At 41.4% G+C, this 16,596-nt stretch overlaps 2 protein-coding genes across 2 annotated transcripts; one reads left to right on the forward strand and one right to left on the reverse strand.

Moving 5' to 3' along the window:
* The first annotated feature begins 1,325 nt into the window (after nt 1-1,325).
* On the forward strand, nt 1,326-8,031 carry ACAT2 (acetyl-CoA acetyltransferase 2). The gene is made up of 7 exons (XM_010085207.1): nt 1,326-1,526; nt 2,376-2,493; nt 3,259-3,402; nt 4,339-4,461; nt 5,201-5,355; nt 7,280-7,390; nt 7,805-8,031. Exons 1-7 carry the CDS (start codon nt 1,326-1,328, stop codon nt 7,970-7,972), a joined length of 1,020 nt encoding a protein of 339 aa, XP_010083509.1. The 3' UTR covers nt 7,973-8,031.
* A 171-nt stretch (nt 8,032-8,202) lies between these two features.
* On the reverse strand, nt 8,203-16,446 carry TCP1 (t-complex 1). The gene is made up of 12 exons (XM_010085208.1): nt 16,263-16,446; nt 15,091-15,176; nt 14,336-14,464; nt 13,652-13,749; nt 13,173-13,283; nt 12,314-12,495; nt 11,584-11,710; nt 11,087-11,262; nt 10,235-10,358; nt 9,246-9,438; nt 8,765-8,928; nt 8,203-8,504 (listed from the first exon to the last, which is right to left on the reverse strand). The coding sequence occupies exons 1-12, from the start codon at nt 16,444-16,446 to the stop codon at nt 8,291-8,293; spliced, it is 1,788 nt and encodes a 595-aa protein (XP_010083510.1). The 3' UTR covers nt 8,203-8,290.
* Nucleotides 16,447-16,596: the final 150 nt, after the last annotated feature.

The raw sequence follows: 16,596 nt of genomic DNA on the forward strand, positions 1-16,596 counted from the left end.
CCGGGGGCGCCGGGCGGGGTCCCTCAGCTGCCCCTTGGCACAGCTCTGGTCTCGTGGAATCACAGGATGGTTTGGGCTGCAAGGGACCTTAGAGATCATGGAGTGCCACCCCCTGCCATGGGCAGTGACACCTCCCACTAGCCCAGGTTGCTCAAAGCCTCATCCAGCCTGGCCTGGAACCCCTCCAGGGATGGGGCATCCAGAGCATCCCTGGGCAGAACGTTCTCATGTCCCGGAGCGTTTCTCCTCGCTGTTAAGAACAGGGGTCCTTAACAAAGAGCTTGAGCGGCATCGTGGCCGCTTCTCTGTAGGCTCTGGATGACCAACCCGTTGCTGGGTGTTGGTAAAGGATGTGGTGGGGGGGGGAGTTAGTGTGGGTTTTTTAAATCCCCAAAGTAGCTCGCAGTGTGTGTGTGCAGGTCAGTTTCTTTTCTGTGTTACAGCATCCCTTCTCTCACATCAGTGTCTCCTCTTGTAACTTTAACATCATAAGTAGGAACAACTCCGAGATGTTAAGAGCGAGGCCTGCCTTTGTGTTTATCTGCAGGACCGACCTGTGAGATCTGTGATGCCCCTTGCTTGGAGACAAAGATTTTCATTTAGTGAAAACGCAGCTGATAGGCATTTGTTTTGAACGCTCCCCTGCTTTTTCCAGGGCAATGTATAATCAGCAGAGTCATAGGGCAGGTTTGTTTTTTAAAGGTGGAGGAAGAAAATAAAGGAAATAAATATTTTTGTCTTACTTAAAGCTGATCCAGATTCCTGTATATTTTTAGCTCTCAGAATGATGCGCTCTCCTTATCCTTTTTTTTGCATACAAAAAGCTGGCATCACTTTGGCCTGGGGAGATGCAGATGAAGAATTATTTTTTTGAATATAGTGCTCCTATTCTCTCCATCAGGATTACAACAAAGAATGGAAGCTTTCGGGACTGTCCTTTCATAATTGTGCTTTTGGTTTCCATAGGAACTTTTAGGGAAAGTTGTCTGCTGGTAATGTACAGAAGATGTCAAAAAGAAACCCTTGGGCGAGCAGCAATTTAAATGAGCTCTTATCTTACACATGTACAACAGGCTAGTGCTAATTTGAAGTTGCTGTTTCATCTGATCTGCCGTCAAAAGTACAGTTGCAGATATAAAATTACCAATAGCAAGTCCCTGATCTTGCAGGCATTTTATTGATCCCCAACATGAGAGGGGGGGAGCTTCTCTATCTACCAACTGAAAATAGGAGCGAGCTGTAAATTTTGGTGGAATCGGGGTACCTGTTGTGAAAAGTGGCAAGGCCAATTTTTTTTTTTTTTTTTAAGAACAAACAAAGGGAAAATGCTGCCTGTTCCTCCAGGTGCTGGCCAGAACCCTGTCCGGCAGGCAAGTGTCGCTGCGGGAATCCCATACTCTGTACCTGCCTGGAGCTGCCAGATGATCTGTGGGTCCGGTTTGAAAGCTGTAGTTCTGGCTGCTCAGTCCATCCTGACGGGAGACTCCAGCATCGTGGTCGCAGGAGGCATGGAAAGTATGAGCAAGGTAAAGCAAAGGATTGCACTCACATTGTGCTGACTTACTGGGAGCAAACAATTATGTCGAAACCCTGTAGTATTTCTAGGCTAAAGTGCTAGAGGCAGACTGAAAGTAGCTTTGGTTTCTGCACTTGGGAATGAATTTACACATGCAACAACTGACTTCAGTAGCACTTTAAAAAAAAAAAAAAAACCCCAAAAAAATGGTACTGTAGCTGCTGAAAAGATGCCATGCAAACACACGCCAGATTTAAAATTCCATTTTCATTTCCATCCAGCCATGTTGTGGTGAATGACTTGCTTGTGACAGCTGGCAATAGACAGGCTTTCTTTGATGCTAGAAGCCCGAAGAGGGAATGACTGGAAACATTATTGTTCACCAAGCAACTTGAGCCTGGAAAGGAAGCGAAGCACTTTAATTTCACGTTGTCCATCCCGAGGTTGTAGGGAGGAATGGTGCTGGGCCAGTGAGCCAGTGCCTAAGCAGGGGGTGGCCTCTTCTGCCGGGGCTCGCTAGCTGCCCGTGCTGAGAGCGGCGTTGGCGTTCCCTGACAGTGGGGTGCAGTTGGGAACCCCCTGGAGCAGACTGGTAGGATGAGGAACCCACGGCCACGTGGCCCCAGGGATGACTGGTTTGATCTGTGGAGTTAAAACACTGGCTGCTTGGTGATGCGCTGCTGGGAAAATGCATGGACCACGCCAGCTGGTGGACTCAGAGTGTACGGCTGGGGAGGCTGCCGGGATTTGGGGTCACAACCTGCAGCTGCAAGGCAGGGGTCTGTCTCTTCAGCTGTCTGGCTGTTCTGTGCACTGGAGATATAAACCATCTGACTCCTTTCGAAATGCCTTCTTGCAGGCTCCTCATGTCATTCACATGCGAGGTGGGGTGAAAATGGGAGAGGCTTCTTTGCAGGACACTATAATCCTGGATGGCCTTACAGATGCTTTTTATCAGTATCATATGGGTATAACAGGTAAGTGGTGACCGTCCAGAAAACAAAATGGTTAACTGGCGAGAGGGGGAGAATTCACTGACATGAAATTTCAGGAATCTGATGTTTCGGTTAAGGTGTTTCACGCTGTTTTTAAGTTGTAGTCGTGAAAAAGAAATAAATCCCTAATATTGAAGGGCATTGAAGGCATTTTCTGCTCTGTTTGTAAAGCTACTGGTTTTGTGATTTGAATTTTTTTTCCCTGTCTGAGCTGATCTCACTGCATCTCTTTCACATTTGAGCAGTTTAATTTAATTTTCAGGAAAAATAAACAAAACAATGTAGCTGGAGCATTCAGCAGCACAAATTTCCAGCGGGAGAGAATTACGTAAAGTGTACTAGGGATACAGGTGGTTCTGCAGCTGCAGGTTATTGCACCCTGGATGGGATATTCAGCCAGCTGGTTTGTCCGGCCCTGTAACTTCAGAGCTGTTCCCTCCTCTGAAGTAGCTGTAGAGAGATCTGAGCATAGTAATCCAGAGAAGCAATACACTAGAAAGCGTGTTTGCATTTGTATTTAACTTGATATAACATCTGGGAGGAGATCCCGCACAGAAATTTTCATCCTCAAAAGAAAATATAGTAGAGAATCCTGAGCAAACAAAATAAGGGAATTGGAGTAAAAACTGTTCAACAAGCTTAGCTGCTTGCCACAGCAAACATTAGTGACTATTTTTGTGCTTACAATTTTACAACTTAAAATTTTAGCATTTCCTGATGGCAATTTGCATTTTGTTTCTTTTTCAGCTGAAAATGTGGCCAGTCAGTGGCAAGTCAGCAGAGGGGAACAAGACCAGCTCGCTGTAGAGTCACAAAACAGGGCAGAGGCAGCACAGAAAGCTGGCTATTTTACAAAAGAAATTGTTCCTGTTCTTGTACCTTCTAAAAAAGGTAGGTGTGAATGGATAATGAGAGCTGATTTTAAAGAAAAAAAAAACTGGTTTCTACCATGTCTCCTATAACCTCTGGATGGTTTCCCACTTACACAGCCTTTTATGTAAGCTATTCTGTAAGCGTGGAGCCTGTTGCTCTATTTTTCAACTTTCAGCGGTCATTTTTTAAATAAGAGAGAAGCTGTGAATGTGTGGAATATCTAAATGTAGCTCTCCACAAATACTACTACTCTGTTTTACTGGAGATGTAATTACTATCCAGGCAAACCGCTGACTTAACGTAGCCTTGGATATGGTACCCAGATCGTTACTCCTTGTTTTGTTAGGCTCCTTCTGCACCAAACCTAAAACAGTCGTATTGATCTGGCAAACCTTGCCCACCTAGTAAAACCCACAGTGACAGTAATTAGGGTTACTCGTTCAGTTAGTTGCCTGTAACTAACTAGGTCAGGTTCCATCTATAAGTTATGCTTCTCTGTAGGTCTGTCAGGGATACAACAGGCCTATTGTGGTGCTTGAGCCAAAGCTCTCTTTCTAGAGCAGGATAATTCCCCCAGCTCCTTATGAGGTGGATGCAAAAACTGAATTTTCCAAACAGAAATCAACTATCAGTTGTTCAACATTTGCATTGACCTGACCCTGTGGGAAAAGTTCTGGCATTAGGGCGGTTACAAACTGATGAAGGGCTTTCCTGATATCAATGTAGATAATAATATTTAATGACACTTGACTACTCTTTGCAATTAAATTCCTACAAGTATCTACTTGTAGAGCTATTTGTTAAACGGCGCTGAGTTGGAACCACCAGAATGGCTTGTTGGTTAAAAGGAACGCTGCGTATCTTCCCGACCAACCTGCTGTTTGTGCCGGCGTTCTGTTCAAGGCGCGTGTGTGCGGTTAGACCCTCCTGTGAGTGTAACGCTCTGCTTTGCAGGTCCTATAGAAGTTAAAACAGATGAACACCCTCGACATGGGAGCAACTTGGAAACAGTGGCAAAGTTAAAGCCCTGCTTCCTGACAGACGGAACTGGGACAGTGACAGCAGCTAACGCTTCAGGTTGGTCCCTCTGGCTACAGCCAAAACAGGAGAGAACAGTAGCTGCTCGCGGCTGAAGGCAGGGTCTCCGCCAGAGGTTAGCCTGCTGTGTGGTTACTGCTGAATATATTTTGCAAGAAATGGCTATGATGTGTTTGGCATCATAGGTGGAACTCGAATATAACTGGTGGAGGATTTATTTACAGATGAGTTGTCCTTTGTTTGCTTGCTATGAAGCAATACAAGTTTTTGGACAATAACAGCAATATTTGATAGTCTGGAACAAATAGGAACTACATCCTCTCTTTTTAAAACTAGCTGTCTAGTGGATTCTAATGCTGCAGGGCTGGACAAAGGAAAACTTAACAATTCACATTTGAAAATGCTATTCCTGTGGGACTAACTCCTGCCCCAGGCAGCTTTGAAACTTCTTCCTTGGGTCCTTATGCTGCCTCTTCCAAAGTCTACCTAATAAATCTTTTGTGCTCCTTTTTCAGAGGGTGCCTCAATCCTTACACCTGCTGCTGTGCAAACAGAAATCACAAACGTGTCACATTTACAGCAGTATTGATATGTTACCGATTTTAAATGTTTGTGCCAGAGGTCAAACTTGTCTGAGCTGAACAATACTGACCTAAACCAATAAAAGGTTTGCGATTTTGGTTTTGTCTAGATTCTGAACTTATGCGAGCAGGAAAAGGTGGGACAGTAAAAGCCATAAAACCCAACAAATACATACACGTTGTTTGTCATTCCATAGGTGTGAACGATGGTGCTGCAGCTGTAATTGTAATGAAGAAATCAGAAGCTGCTAGGAGAGGTCTTACGCCTTTGGCTCAGATTGTATCTTGGGCTCAGACAGGTATAGATCCATCTATAATGGGAGTAGGGCCCATTTCCGCAATAAGGCAAGCTGTAAGTAATTATCTATCTGTGTATCCGTTATTTAAAAACTCTTGCTTGTAATCACTTCATTTTCTGGCCATGTCTTGATTTTTCTGTATTCTAAGGACAACTTAGTAGAAAAAATAAACTAAGCGAAAACAAGACTTAAAATAGCAGAGGGTATGTAAGATTTCTAGTGCCTACTTGAAAAAAAAAATCAATGTATAGGTGCATTGATGGGGTTCAGAGCATAAACTAGTTGGGTTTGTGAAACCTATGAAGCTAAAGATCAGATTTCCTGGATGTGTATACTAACGTGATTTGGGGATGATTTGGTTCTGCCACGATATGGTTCTGATGCTGTGTCTGGCCAGGTTAATCTTCAGTTCCCTGCCTGATGGTATGTGTAATAATACAACTGAGAGAAGGGCCAGCAAGTCTATCTACATTAGCAAATGTGACGGTGCCCTTTGGGTTCTAGTTTGCCCTGCAAAAATGTCAGAGTGTGCAAATTGGCTTCCTTTCGGATGGAACTAAACAAGGAGCTGCACTGCAGAACCACATCGAACAGGCCAGACCATTATTGCACCCACTGATGCGCTGTGTTCAGTCCCCGGGACAAGGTTCTCACATAAAGTGCCTCGAGGGAGCAGCCCCCGTGCTACCACACCGCTTGCCATTATAGGTGTAGCCCACGGCAGCCCCATTCGCTGAACTGCTGTGAAACCGAGCGTGAAAAGAGCTGATGGACAGCTGATCAGGATAGACTCCTTCTTAGTTTTATGTATACTGTGTAAGGGCCTGCTTTTGTTCATCTCTGAGATGTCCTGGCAGCGTAGAAGCCTAACGCGAGTTCATCCAAGCTCTGTGGCTTTTAATGGGAAAATCACAACTGTACTGCTGAAGCTTTTTCGTGTCAGATCTCAAACTGCTCTTTTAAATCAAGGATGCTGTAAAAGGATACATGATACACATTTTTAGTTTAAGTTGTAGAACAGACAAGCTGCAGTTAACAGGACTATGATTTTATAGGTACTCTGAAAAAGGGAACACTACATTTTAGTGTAACTTTGTACTGTGTGTGTTATCCAACACTTCACACCCTCCATAGATTAAGTTTCTCTCTTCAGAATTTCCTAGCAGCATTTTATAGTGAGAGAGGGACTAGGCAGTGCATTTTACTGCTGCAACCACATTGTAAATCTTAAATATATGACTTTTCCCAGAAGGCGAGGGGTTTCCATCCTGACTGTAATATCTATTAGGAAGAGGCCCTGTAGTCGTGGGGATGGACCAGTCTGTCTGGCTGGTTGTGAGACATGCCTGCTGCTGAGAGCATTGCTGTTAGAAACAGAGTGGAAGTAAAAATGTGAATATGTGAAACATGCCTAAGCCTGTACCCAGGTAGGCAATTGCACCCCAAGTTCCTCAAGTGAGAACATGAGCAAAACCATCTTCTAAAACAGCCCCTGTGAAAAAGCTTTGAGTGGCAACTTTAAAGGCAGGAGAGACTGGATGAATTATACTTGGCAGCCATCACTAACGGTAATTTCACAATTTCCTGTGTAAAAATCTGTGCTAAGAAGAGAATCTCTAATGGAATCGGACTTATGTCCTGAAAAGCTTGCTTTCAATCTGTGGAAACAGTACTTGTTCTTCTATTCAGGTACCACCATGAGTCGAATTGCACCACCACAAATAAGTGTGTAAAATTAGGATTTTTTAAGAGCAGCCAGCATGTTACATTACAGCACATTGTACTGACTTTTTGCTGACACTGAGATTTTGTCTGTTGTCGTCCACATTCTGCCATCAACGCTGGCTATAAAAATACACTTCGTTCAAGTTTTTAGAAACCATGTCTTCAAATCACCCCATTTAAGTCTTATGAAAAGCTTCCCCCAGTGCTGAGGAAAACCTAAAAGGTGACAAAGCCTTGTATTTATTTTCTCAGATTGCCAAAGCCAACTGGACTCTGGACCAAGTTGACCTGTTTGAAATTAATGAAGCCTTTGCATCGCTATCTCTTGCAATAGCAAAAGAACTGAAAGTAAATCTAGAAAAGGTAATTAACATATTTGAGGCTGTTGTTCCACTCTCTGCATCTGGGTAGTATTCCAAGAAGGTGAGAACAGTCCTCTTCAATCACTTTGCCATAAGGAAAAAGGACGGGAACGCCCATAGGAATTTCCTTATGCTACCATGCTGTTGCTGTGCTTTGGTAGCAGGCACACCCTTTCCTACTTGGCAAGGCTGCAACTTTTATCAACAGTAGATTTGAGCATACTTACCATTAACTTCAGAATTTGAAGTTGCTGCTGAAGTACATTTGCCACTATATTCTTCCCAGTGATGGTAAAAAAGTGCAGGTATTACTCTCACCTCCCCAGATTTACCTCAATTATCACCTTAATTATCTTCAGAGTAAAGAGGAGCCCCTTTCACAAGAAATCCTAACAGCTTTTTTTTTTTTCTCTAGATAAATATCCATGGTGGGGCTATCGCTCTTGGCCACCCTCTTGGCGCCTCTGGTTGCCGCATCCTTGTTACTCTTCTACATGCCCTGGAACGAACAGGTGGAAAACGTGGTGTTGCTGCTCTCTGTATAGGAGGAGGAATGGGAATAGCCATGTGCATTGAGAAATGAATGTGAATGAAGGGCTAGTGCTAACTAGCTTTCAAACAGCTTACTAATAAACTTCTCATCATGGAGCTTATGGTTGTTTTGCCTAAAATTAAATAAGCTTACTCTATTTTTGCCACTCAGTCATTCCCTTGACAAGATGATGAGTGGCTAAAGCATTAACACACACTAGAGCTTAAAGCTCAATGCAAGGACCAACCTCACTTTCAAAAACTAATTTGTTCACAAGAAAATAGCAGCAGCATTCAATCACTTGTTTTATTAACATTTTAGTTACAAGAGTGGGAAGTGTAGGTTAGACAAACATAAATAAAACCTAAGTTATTCTTCAAGTGCTCCAGAGTGAACTGCATCCTCATAGCACCCTCTCTCTTCTTTAGTTTCAGGGTGCAGTTTAATAAGATCATCAATTCGAAGAATAGTAATTGCAGCTTCTGTCGCGAACTTTAGACTCTTAGTTTTGACCATGGTTGGTTCAAAGACACCAGCTTGCTTGTTATCACGAGGTTTTCCATTGATCAAGTCAAGACCAATCCTGAAAATAAGAAGATTCTATATGAAGTAATGTTAGATGGAGAGGTAAAAAAAGTAGAAATATAGTTGGGAGGATGCTGTTTAACTATAACTAGGTCCCAGTGACACACACACAAGACTGAAGGAGAGAGTTTAGTGAGCATCTGGACCTTTTTTTTTTTTTTTGCATGCAAATCACAGTTCAGTAAACTGGCAGAACAATTTTCTATCTAAGTCACCAACCCACTTCACTTTTAATAGCCTTTACAGGTAGATACTTGCCATTTCAGATTTTTGCGATCTGGGTTAACCTGAGCCTCATTATGGAATGCTCTCAACTTCGCAACAAGATCAGTTGCATCTTGAGCAGCGTTTACTGCCAATGTGTTTGGAATTATTAAGAGGGATCTTGCAAATTCCGCTATTGCAAGCTGTTCACGTGATCCCTAGAAAGAGGAAAATGTTTTTTAAACCAACTGCTGCAATGAAAGAGGAAAAATACAGCTGTGATCAAGACTGTCAATAGTAGGTTAGGGTTTTCACATGCAAAACCTATTTTTAGGCCAAAGAACCATTTAGTCCAATTTCAGAGAAAGAGTAATTCGCATCCTCCCCCTTTTAAAGCAGCATCTTACGCTCTTTAAGACTATTAGGTTTCTGTGAAACACAGAACTGATGTATAGTAGAAGAAAATAGATGCTCAAAAATTCACATTCCCCTAGCCTAACACATGCACACCATGACCTCTTTGGGCAAGACTTACCATGCTGGTTGCATAATTTTCCAGATATATTGAAAGTGCTGCTTCTACAGCACCACCACCTGGGACAACAGACTTGGATTCCAATACCCTTTTAACAACACAGAGGGCATCATGTATAGATCGTTCCATTTCATCACACATGAAGTCATTAGCTCCTCGTAAGATAATTGATGCTGAAGTACGAGCCTTTGTACTAGGGAGAAAAGCCATCAGAAGTCAGCTGTGTTGAACAGAATATAAATTAAAACTATTCTTGACAAGTTTTTCTTTCTAAAACTAAGTTCAGTTGCGCCAGATTCTTTCAATGTTTAAAAGAAAATCATAACACTGTTATGCGCCCTTGCAGAATATGTACATTGTAACTTAGTAAGTCAATACTGAACTTTTAATATGCAAGAAACTAGTCTGAGTTTAGTCTTTCAGAGAAAGCTACTTGACAAAAGTATGACAGACAAGATGTTTTCTCATCACACAAGGGAAAAATGTAATTAGATACTACAAAAATTCTCTTTTGTATAGCCATCAAGTGAGCTAATGACTGCCAATATTCCAGCATAAGCAGTCATGTAACTGCCACACAAGTGCCGTGGTCAGAATATTTCACGCACAAATGAGACTACAGGAAGTTGAACACTGAGAAAGGATATTAAAGCACTAGGAAAGTTAATATACCCTTTTGTGGTCCATGTCATACTACCAAGCCGCTGACTGATCCAATGAAACCAGCAAAAGTAAACCTGTCTTCCACTACCAAAGGTCAAGATTTACTAGTGTGACTATACTGCTAAAAGCCAGGTAAAGGAATGTGATACAAATGCTGTAGTAAGTTCTCCAGCAATTAAATCCTTTCACCTCTAATTGGAAGTAGACTTGTATACTCTTTCCTATGTGTATAACTACTCACATCACTGAAAGTAAATAAATGCGATTTTATCTCAAACTTTGTAGAAAGTTTACACAAAACTGTGTATTTTAAAAACAATCCTTACTTCTTGATTAAAATCAGCTCATCATCACAGATCTTCTCTTGAATCACCTCTTCTGCCTGTCCCAGCATCAATGCTTCAAAACTCTCCTCACCTTCAAGGTTCGCAAGAGTTGAACAAATGGTTGCTTAAACAAACAAACAAAAGTGAAATTAGCATTCAATTCCAGCACATCCTTTGCCAACTTCCCAGAAGAGGCATACAGAAAAGAAGAACAGAAATTGAAAATGGAAATAAAAGCAGCTTAAATAGTTTTTTCTTCAACTCTATAGCACTTCTAATTCTTGGGTAGCAATTCGGTATTCCCCAGTTTATCATCAATATTGCTCTGTTTGATCAACTTTTTACAGTACTTACTTTTCCACAGCTACAAGTTCCTGTGCTTTACCACAATGAAAATGCTTTCTTGCAAATTTAAGAATTTATAGATAAAATTTATATAGGACCAGATTTTTTTTTCAGTATGTATTTAGCGATTTAGGAATTCTTCCTTTGTCTTGAACTATGTAAACAAGGTACTTAACACAATTCTCCAAACAGTGGCTGATGAACGTGTGCTTAATAAAGACTTCTGAATAAATACACATTCTGTCTCCCATTTCCATAAGACAGTCTTCCCAGTGCAAGGCAGCATTTTTTTCCCCACTGTTAAGTCTTCAGCAGTCGACTCTTAGGGTACTCATCTACTTTGACAGAATGGTCACTTAAAATGCAACAGTAAAGTTAAAACCTAACCAGCGTGGTTCAGCTCTACTGATCCTCTCCTTGCATGCTTGCATGTTAAGAAGCCATGTTTTGATAATTAGTTACCAAGAGCTTAAAAACTTAAAATACTTAAAAAAAAAACAGACATACCTCCAGATGCCTTAGCAATCCGCTTAAGGTCCTTTTTTGCAACTCTTCGTACTGCCATAGCACCAGCATCAATGAAGTATTTCAGACACATATCATCAATGCCTCCAGTGGTGAGAATAACATTGGCACCAGTGGCCAAGATCTTCTGGATCCTTTCTTTGGTAATATCTGATTCTCTGCAAGGACAAAGTCAAAGTTATAAAAATATAGTTGTAAGTCTGCAACCACATTCTGTCAACCCGTTTCCTGGTCTGCAAGAAGGCATCACTGCACAAACATACTTGGGATTTCTCAAAAACTGACTTAATACTAGCTCTGCCTCCAAAATTGAAAAGTTTACTTTTACCATTAATATTTTGTGTTGTTGGGAAACGTTAACACTTGAAACATTTTTACCTCTTGCGCTCTAGCCAAAATGACATCGACCCACCTCAACTTATGAGACCAAAACAAGCCTGTGAAACCCGACTGTCTCAGTTACTCAAGCTTCCACACACCTCTGCCTTATCTGGTCCAGCTTCTCAGGGTCTGAGATAACAATCTGAACACCAAGCTTCATTTTTGCTTTCTGCAGGCTGAAGTCAAGGCATGCAATCTTGGCATTAACTATTCTTTTGGTCATACCTGATGAGAGAGAACAAGAAAAAGGTTTTTATCAAATCAAGTTAACAGAACAAGAAGTTAGCATTAGAGATTAAAACTTATGCTACTTTCAGATTTCTACTCAGTTTGCTCCTCTGCCTCCAGTTCTGCCCTAGCACAGAAAAATGCTAAGACTTCCAAAGAGAAAAAAACCCCAAAACTCTTCTGTAACCTCTGCTACCTTTCTACAGACCCCACCCCCAAAACGCGAATGACCATGAAAAGCTGACCCAACAGTCTCACATACTTTAGGTCACCTAATCACAACACAGCTCTGCTAAGTGTAACAGTTCCCTACAAAACTGATATTGGCTCCTCAACAGGGAGGTGCTTATGTTCCAGAAGATCACGGTTTCACCATGCTGATACTAAGCTAGAGAAACTACAGTAACTTGCCAACACTTTGTGGATCATTACTAGCCTAGAAACCACAGTGAAGTGATAAGGGTTTTTTGCATTCTTGTTTAACTGTTCTGGAATTGAAAACCCCCATGATTTGCAACTAATGCAAAAAGAAGATCCATGCAGAAAGACTAAGGGGACTGAATTCACACAGAAGCTTTACGAAACATAGCATGTTCTTACCCTGTGAGCCCACCACGCAGTTCAGAGCGTAACCGTTCACAAGTATGCTCTCTTTTTGGCTGCGGCCATGTGCCTTCAAAACATTTACTGAGTTGATTGGATACCGAGCCTGACCCTTCTGGTCTGTGTATTTAACTGCCAGTGCAGCATCCACCACCATATTAGCAAAGAAATCACCATCACTACAATGCTGTTAAGGTTAAAACTGAAGAAGAAAACTAGTGTTCTGCTTCAGAAAAAAAGAAGTCACTGACAGTGCCCAAACTAAGAATCAAGAACTGTTTCCAAACAAGAACTCCAAAAAGGTATGGAAGTGCTAGGTTTCTTTACTATTTACTTAAAGGAATGAGTAAATCTTAAAGCTGAAACACTGGTAAGAAAATTAAGACAGGCTAGTGTCGTGCCTGCATTTTACACACCTTTTGTTCCTTACCAAAAAACACCTAACTTGTGGTCAGTCTGCATCCCCTTGTGAGCACAGAGGCTAAAAATAAAGGTTTTTCTTTGAAGTAAAATGCAACCTTCTTCCCTCTAGTTTCCCTCCCCAGGTACTCAACTTCTATAACACATTCTTCCATTCACACAATTCTGGATTCGTCTCACTAGCTAAGGAACCAATGCACTGTTAAAGCTATTGTGATGTGCCTAACCATGTTTAAATAAATTGGAAGAGTCTGAACATGTTTTCTCATGCCAGATAGTAATACCTGTGAAAAGTTTTTCACACCCCTGTTATAAAAACAACAGCTTGAATACTATACCTGGTTCATAAGAACTGCTACAAAGGAAACTAGCCTAGCTAGTAAAGCTTTCAAACCAATCACTCTCACTTAAATAACTCAATGAAGTTAAAGGATACATTCCTATAATTTTAGAGGACATGGATGTTTTAGCAGCATTTATTAGGCAGTCCCTGCCCAACTCATCTGTGTTAATAATAAGATTTTCATTGATGTAGCGAACTGCTTCCCTGTAGAATAAAGACAAATACTGGTAAAAAACTCCACCTGCACAAAGACATGTTTTTTACATGTTTTTTACATGTTTTCAGCCCTAACAATGTTATCTCAAAGAAGAGAGGGATGAAATCAATTCACCTTCTCGGACAGTGAAGTAACATTTTTATGTGAGACTACAGAAATTTAAAAAAAAAATATATTTTAAAAAACCAAACACCCAAACAAAAAAAAAGCCAAAAATACACTCTCAAACCAAAACACTGTATCTGCTTTGTGCCAAGAAGTCTGTATTAACGCAGTCACAAATATAGAAATAAACAAAAAGCATGCAGTTATTGTATCTTAAAAAAATGCAACTTCAAGTGTATTAGTTTCTTACTTGCAAGCAAGTCGGTATCCACCAATAATGGAGGTAGGATGAATTTTCTGTTTCACTAGCTCATCTGCATTTTTTAGAAGTTCTGCAGCAATAATTACCTGTTTGAAATACAAGCACTAAATAAATGTATTCCATACAAGCAAAATAATACCTGTTGCCACTAAGTGGAAAGTAGAATCACAAATATTTGTGCAATGTCTACTTAGTGGAAACAAGTACTTGTAACATGGAATTATAAATAATTTCTGACATCAGGTAAAAGCCACCTGACCCCACTCCCCCCCCACGCTGTCAAAAGTCTCAGGTAGATTTTCAACACGCAGCACCCTTATTAGTCCTAACACTTTAATTCCTCCTGGTTGTTAAAAATTAAGAACTTTAATTCAGAATCTATCCTCAACTTTCAAGAAAGGAAAAGCAAATAATAATGAAACCAGAGTAAGTAAATTCCATTCCAGAGTACCAGCTCCATGTGGAAACTAGCATCTCTAAAAAAACTCGAGTCTAATCGCTTTATTCTGTAACCTACCTTAAGAAGTGTTTATATTCAGTCCACCACAAGGTTTTTCATTTGCTATAGTTGATTCACATTGCATCAGAATTTGTAGCAGATAAATCAGAAGCTGCACTGTGATAATGAAACACTGACTTTCGGTGTATCTGCCTGTAAAACTGTTTACGTACCACTGAGGTTGTCCCATCACCAACTTCTTTGTCTTGCAAGTCTGCCAGCTCACAAAGAACTTTTGCAGCAGGGTGCTCCACTTCTAGCAGCTTCAGAATGGTTGCACCATCATTCGTAATGGTCACATCCTAATTTTCAGAAATCAAATGTTAATGAGCCCCGTTCTAACCACAGAAATGTTAACAGTGCAGAATCTGCACTTTCTTTTTATTAGAGAACTTTTTACGTTACAGAAACTCATCAAATGTTTTGCACATACTGGATTAGCAGTATTGCAGCGACTACCCTCTAATACAGTATTCTATTCAGAAGCCTGTAAAATGGAAAACTTTCCTAATTCGCTTGAAATATTTTAAAATATGAAATCTGGAATATTGCTTTAAAATTGTTACAGGATTATTTGACTTATTTTTTGTTCTAATGTAGAGACCAGGATATACAACTCAACACTATCGCAAGGCCTAACTGTAATGGTAATATTAATTTCTGTGAATTTGACCAATACTTGTAACTGGTAACAAGAACTTACATGTAAAAAGCAGACAACTGTGCCACATAAACTACAGTACTAGATTAAACTAAAATGATGTAGCATACATTACCTACCTGATGCTCAATTTTACCATAGTTCTCCTCCTACCCCCTCTCAGAATCAGGTATGTGCACAATAGACCTATGAAGCACACTAAGGGGAAGCATTTTTACACAGGAATACAAGTCCTCCTGACACTTCTTAAAGAAAAAGTTTACTTACCCCAATATCATCCACCAACATCTTATCCAGACCAACCGGCCCAAGAGAACTCTTCACAATGTTGGCAATAGCAGATGCAGCAGTAACTGAATGAACGAAGAGAGAAAAAGTTTTATCTTTCCAACTTCAGGGTGAGTCAGGTATACAAGAAAATGTGCCAAGAACCTGTGATTTAGAAATATGAGATAAACTGACCTAATTTAGGATTAGGTTTCAGCCTAACTGAGCAAGTAATGGCTTGCTGCTACTAAAAAATACAATTTGAACCTCACTCTTGCCTCCAAGCTGGTTCAGACAACTAACCTAACAATACTAACGGATCAGAAAAATAATTGTTTTCTGCTGGCTTGGTAAAATGGGAGGACACTACTGAGGTCAGAAGCGCAGCTTAGCAGAGGTTGGCAGCAAGTCATGTCATTAAACTTCACTAATTTACTCCTCAGTTCTAGGCAGATACGAACAATTGGTAACACATCTTTTTGCCCTGCTAATGTCTGTGACTTAAACAAAACACCTGTTCTGTAACTAAGGCAAGAAAGTCAAAATTGTCCTTGTATTCACTGCTAAAGTAACACGAAGCCTCTAACATAGTGGCTTTTTAAATGGATGTTCTGCCAACTTCATATAGGAAAAAGATACAATCAACCTTTTCCTTCAGACCATGGCAAGTTCTCTCTATCCCACAAGCATAGCCACTTAATCTGAAAACTGAAAAAGTGGTAGTATAATGGGAATAGCGACATGTGAGACCTTCACTTTGAATTGTAAACAATATAGTTTTTGTTCTGTTTTGTTCCGGAGGAATAACAGCAGGTTTCTGAAATAAATTATTATTGTATCATAAAAGTCACCATTATCAAGTATCTCAGCCACAGAATAAGGTAATTCTTATTTTAACTATTCTGCCTGAAGCATCAGAACTGTATGACTCTCACGAGCATCAGGAAGCAGGTCTTCAGTTGCTTCCTTTGTCTTTTACCTACACAGAAATAGAGAAGAGCCTAAGAATTTGTAGCCTTTCCCCAAGACTTGGGGTAAAACCCTGAGAAATGCGGAACGTTTTTGAGAAATACAGGAAGAGACACCCATCTTTAGGGCGGTCCCCACTTTCCGAAGCAGGTTATTTCCCTGTGCTGAGGAACTGTAAGCTGCCCCAGACCCCCCTTCCCTACCAGAGCCCCTCGGCCAGTCTGCAGGCCTTGCCAGCGAACCCACGGCCCCGGGGTGGGACCGAGCCCATCTCTGGTCAGCAGCCGGCCTCCTCCCGGTGTGTGCTTCTACCGAAGGGGACGCGGGATCCCCTCGCCACCGAGACGCTCGGGAGTGGCGCGGCACCGCGCCAGCTCGTCTCCTCATGGAGGCTGCAGAGGATAAGGAGTGTCACCCCCCCTCCCTCCCGGTGGCTGCGGCCTTCCCAAGGGCTGCTAGCGGCCGGGGGCCGAGGGACGCTGGCGGCAGGGCACGGCCTTTCCCGGGGGGAGGCTCAGGCGGGAAGCACATGGCGGC

This window comes from Pterocles gutturalis, unplaced genomic scaffold (assembly GCF_000699245.1).
Source record: "Pterocles gutturalis isolate BGI_N339 unplaced genomic scaffold, ASM69924v1 scaffold41435, whole genome shotgun sequence".
Lineage (NCBI taxonomy): Eukaryota > Metazoa > Chordata > Aves > Pterocliformes > Pteroclidae > Pterocles > Pterocles gutturalis.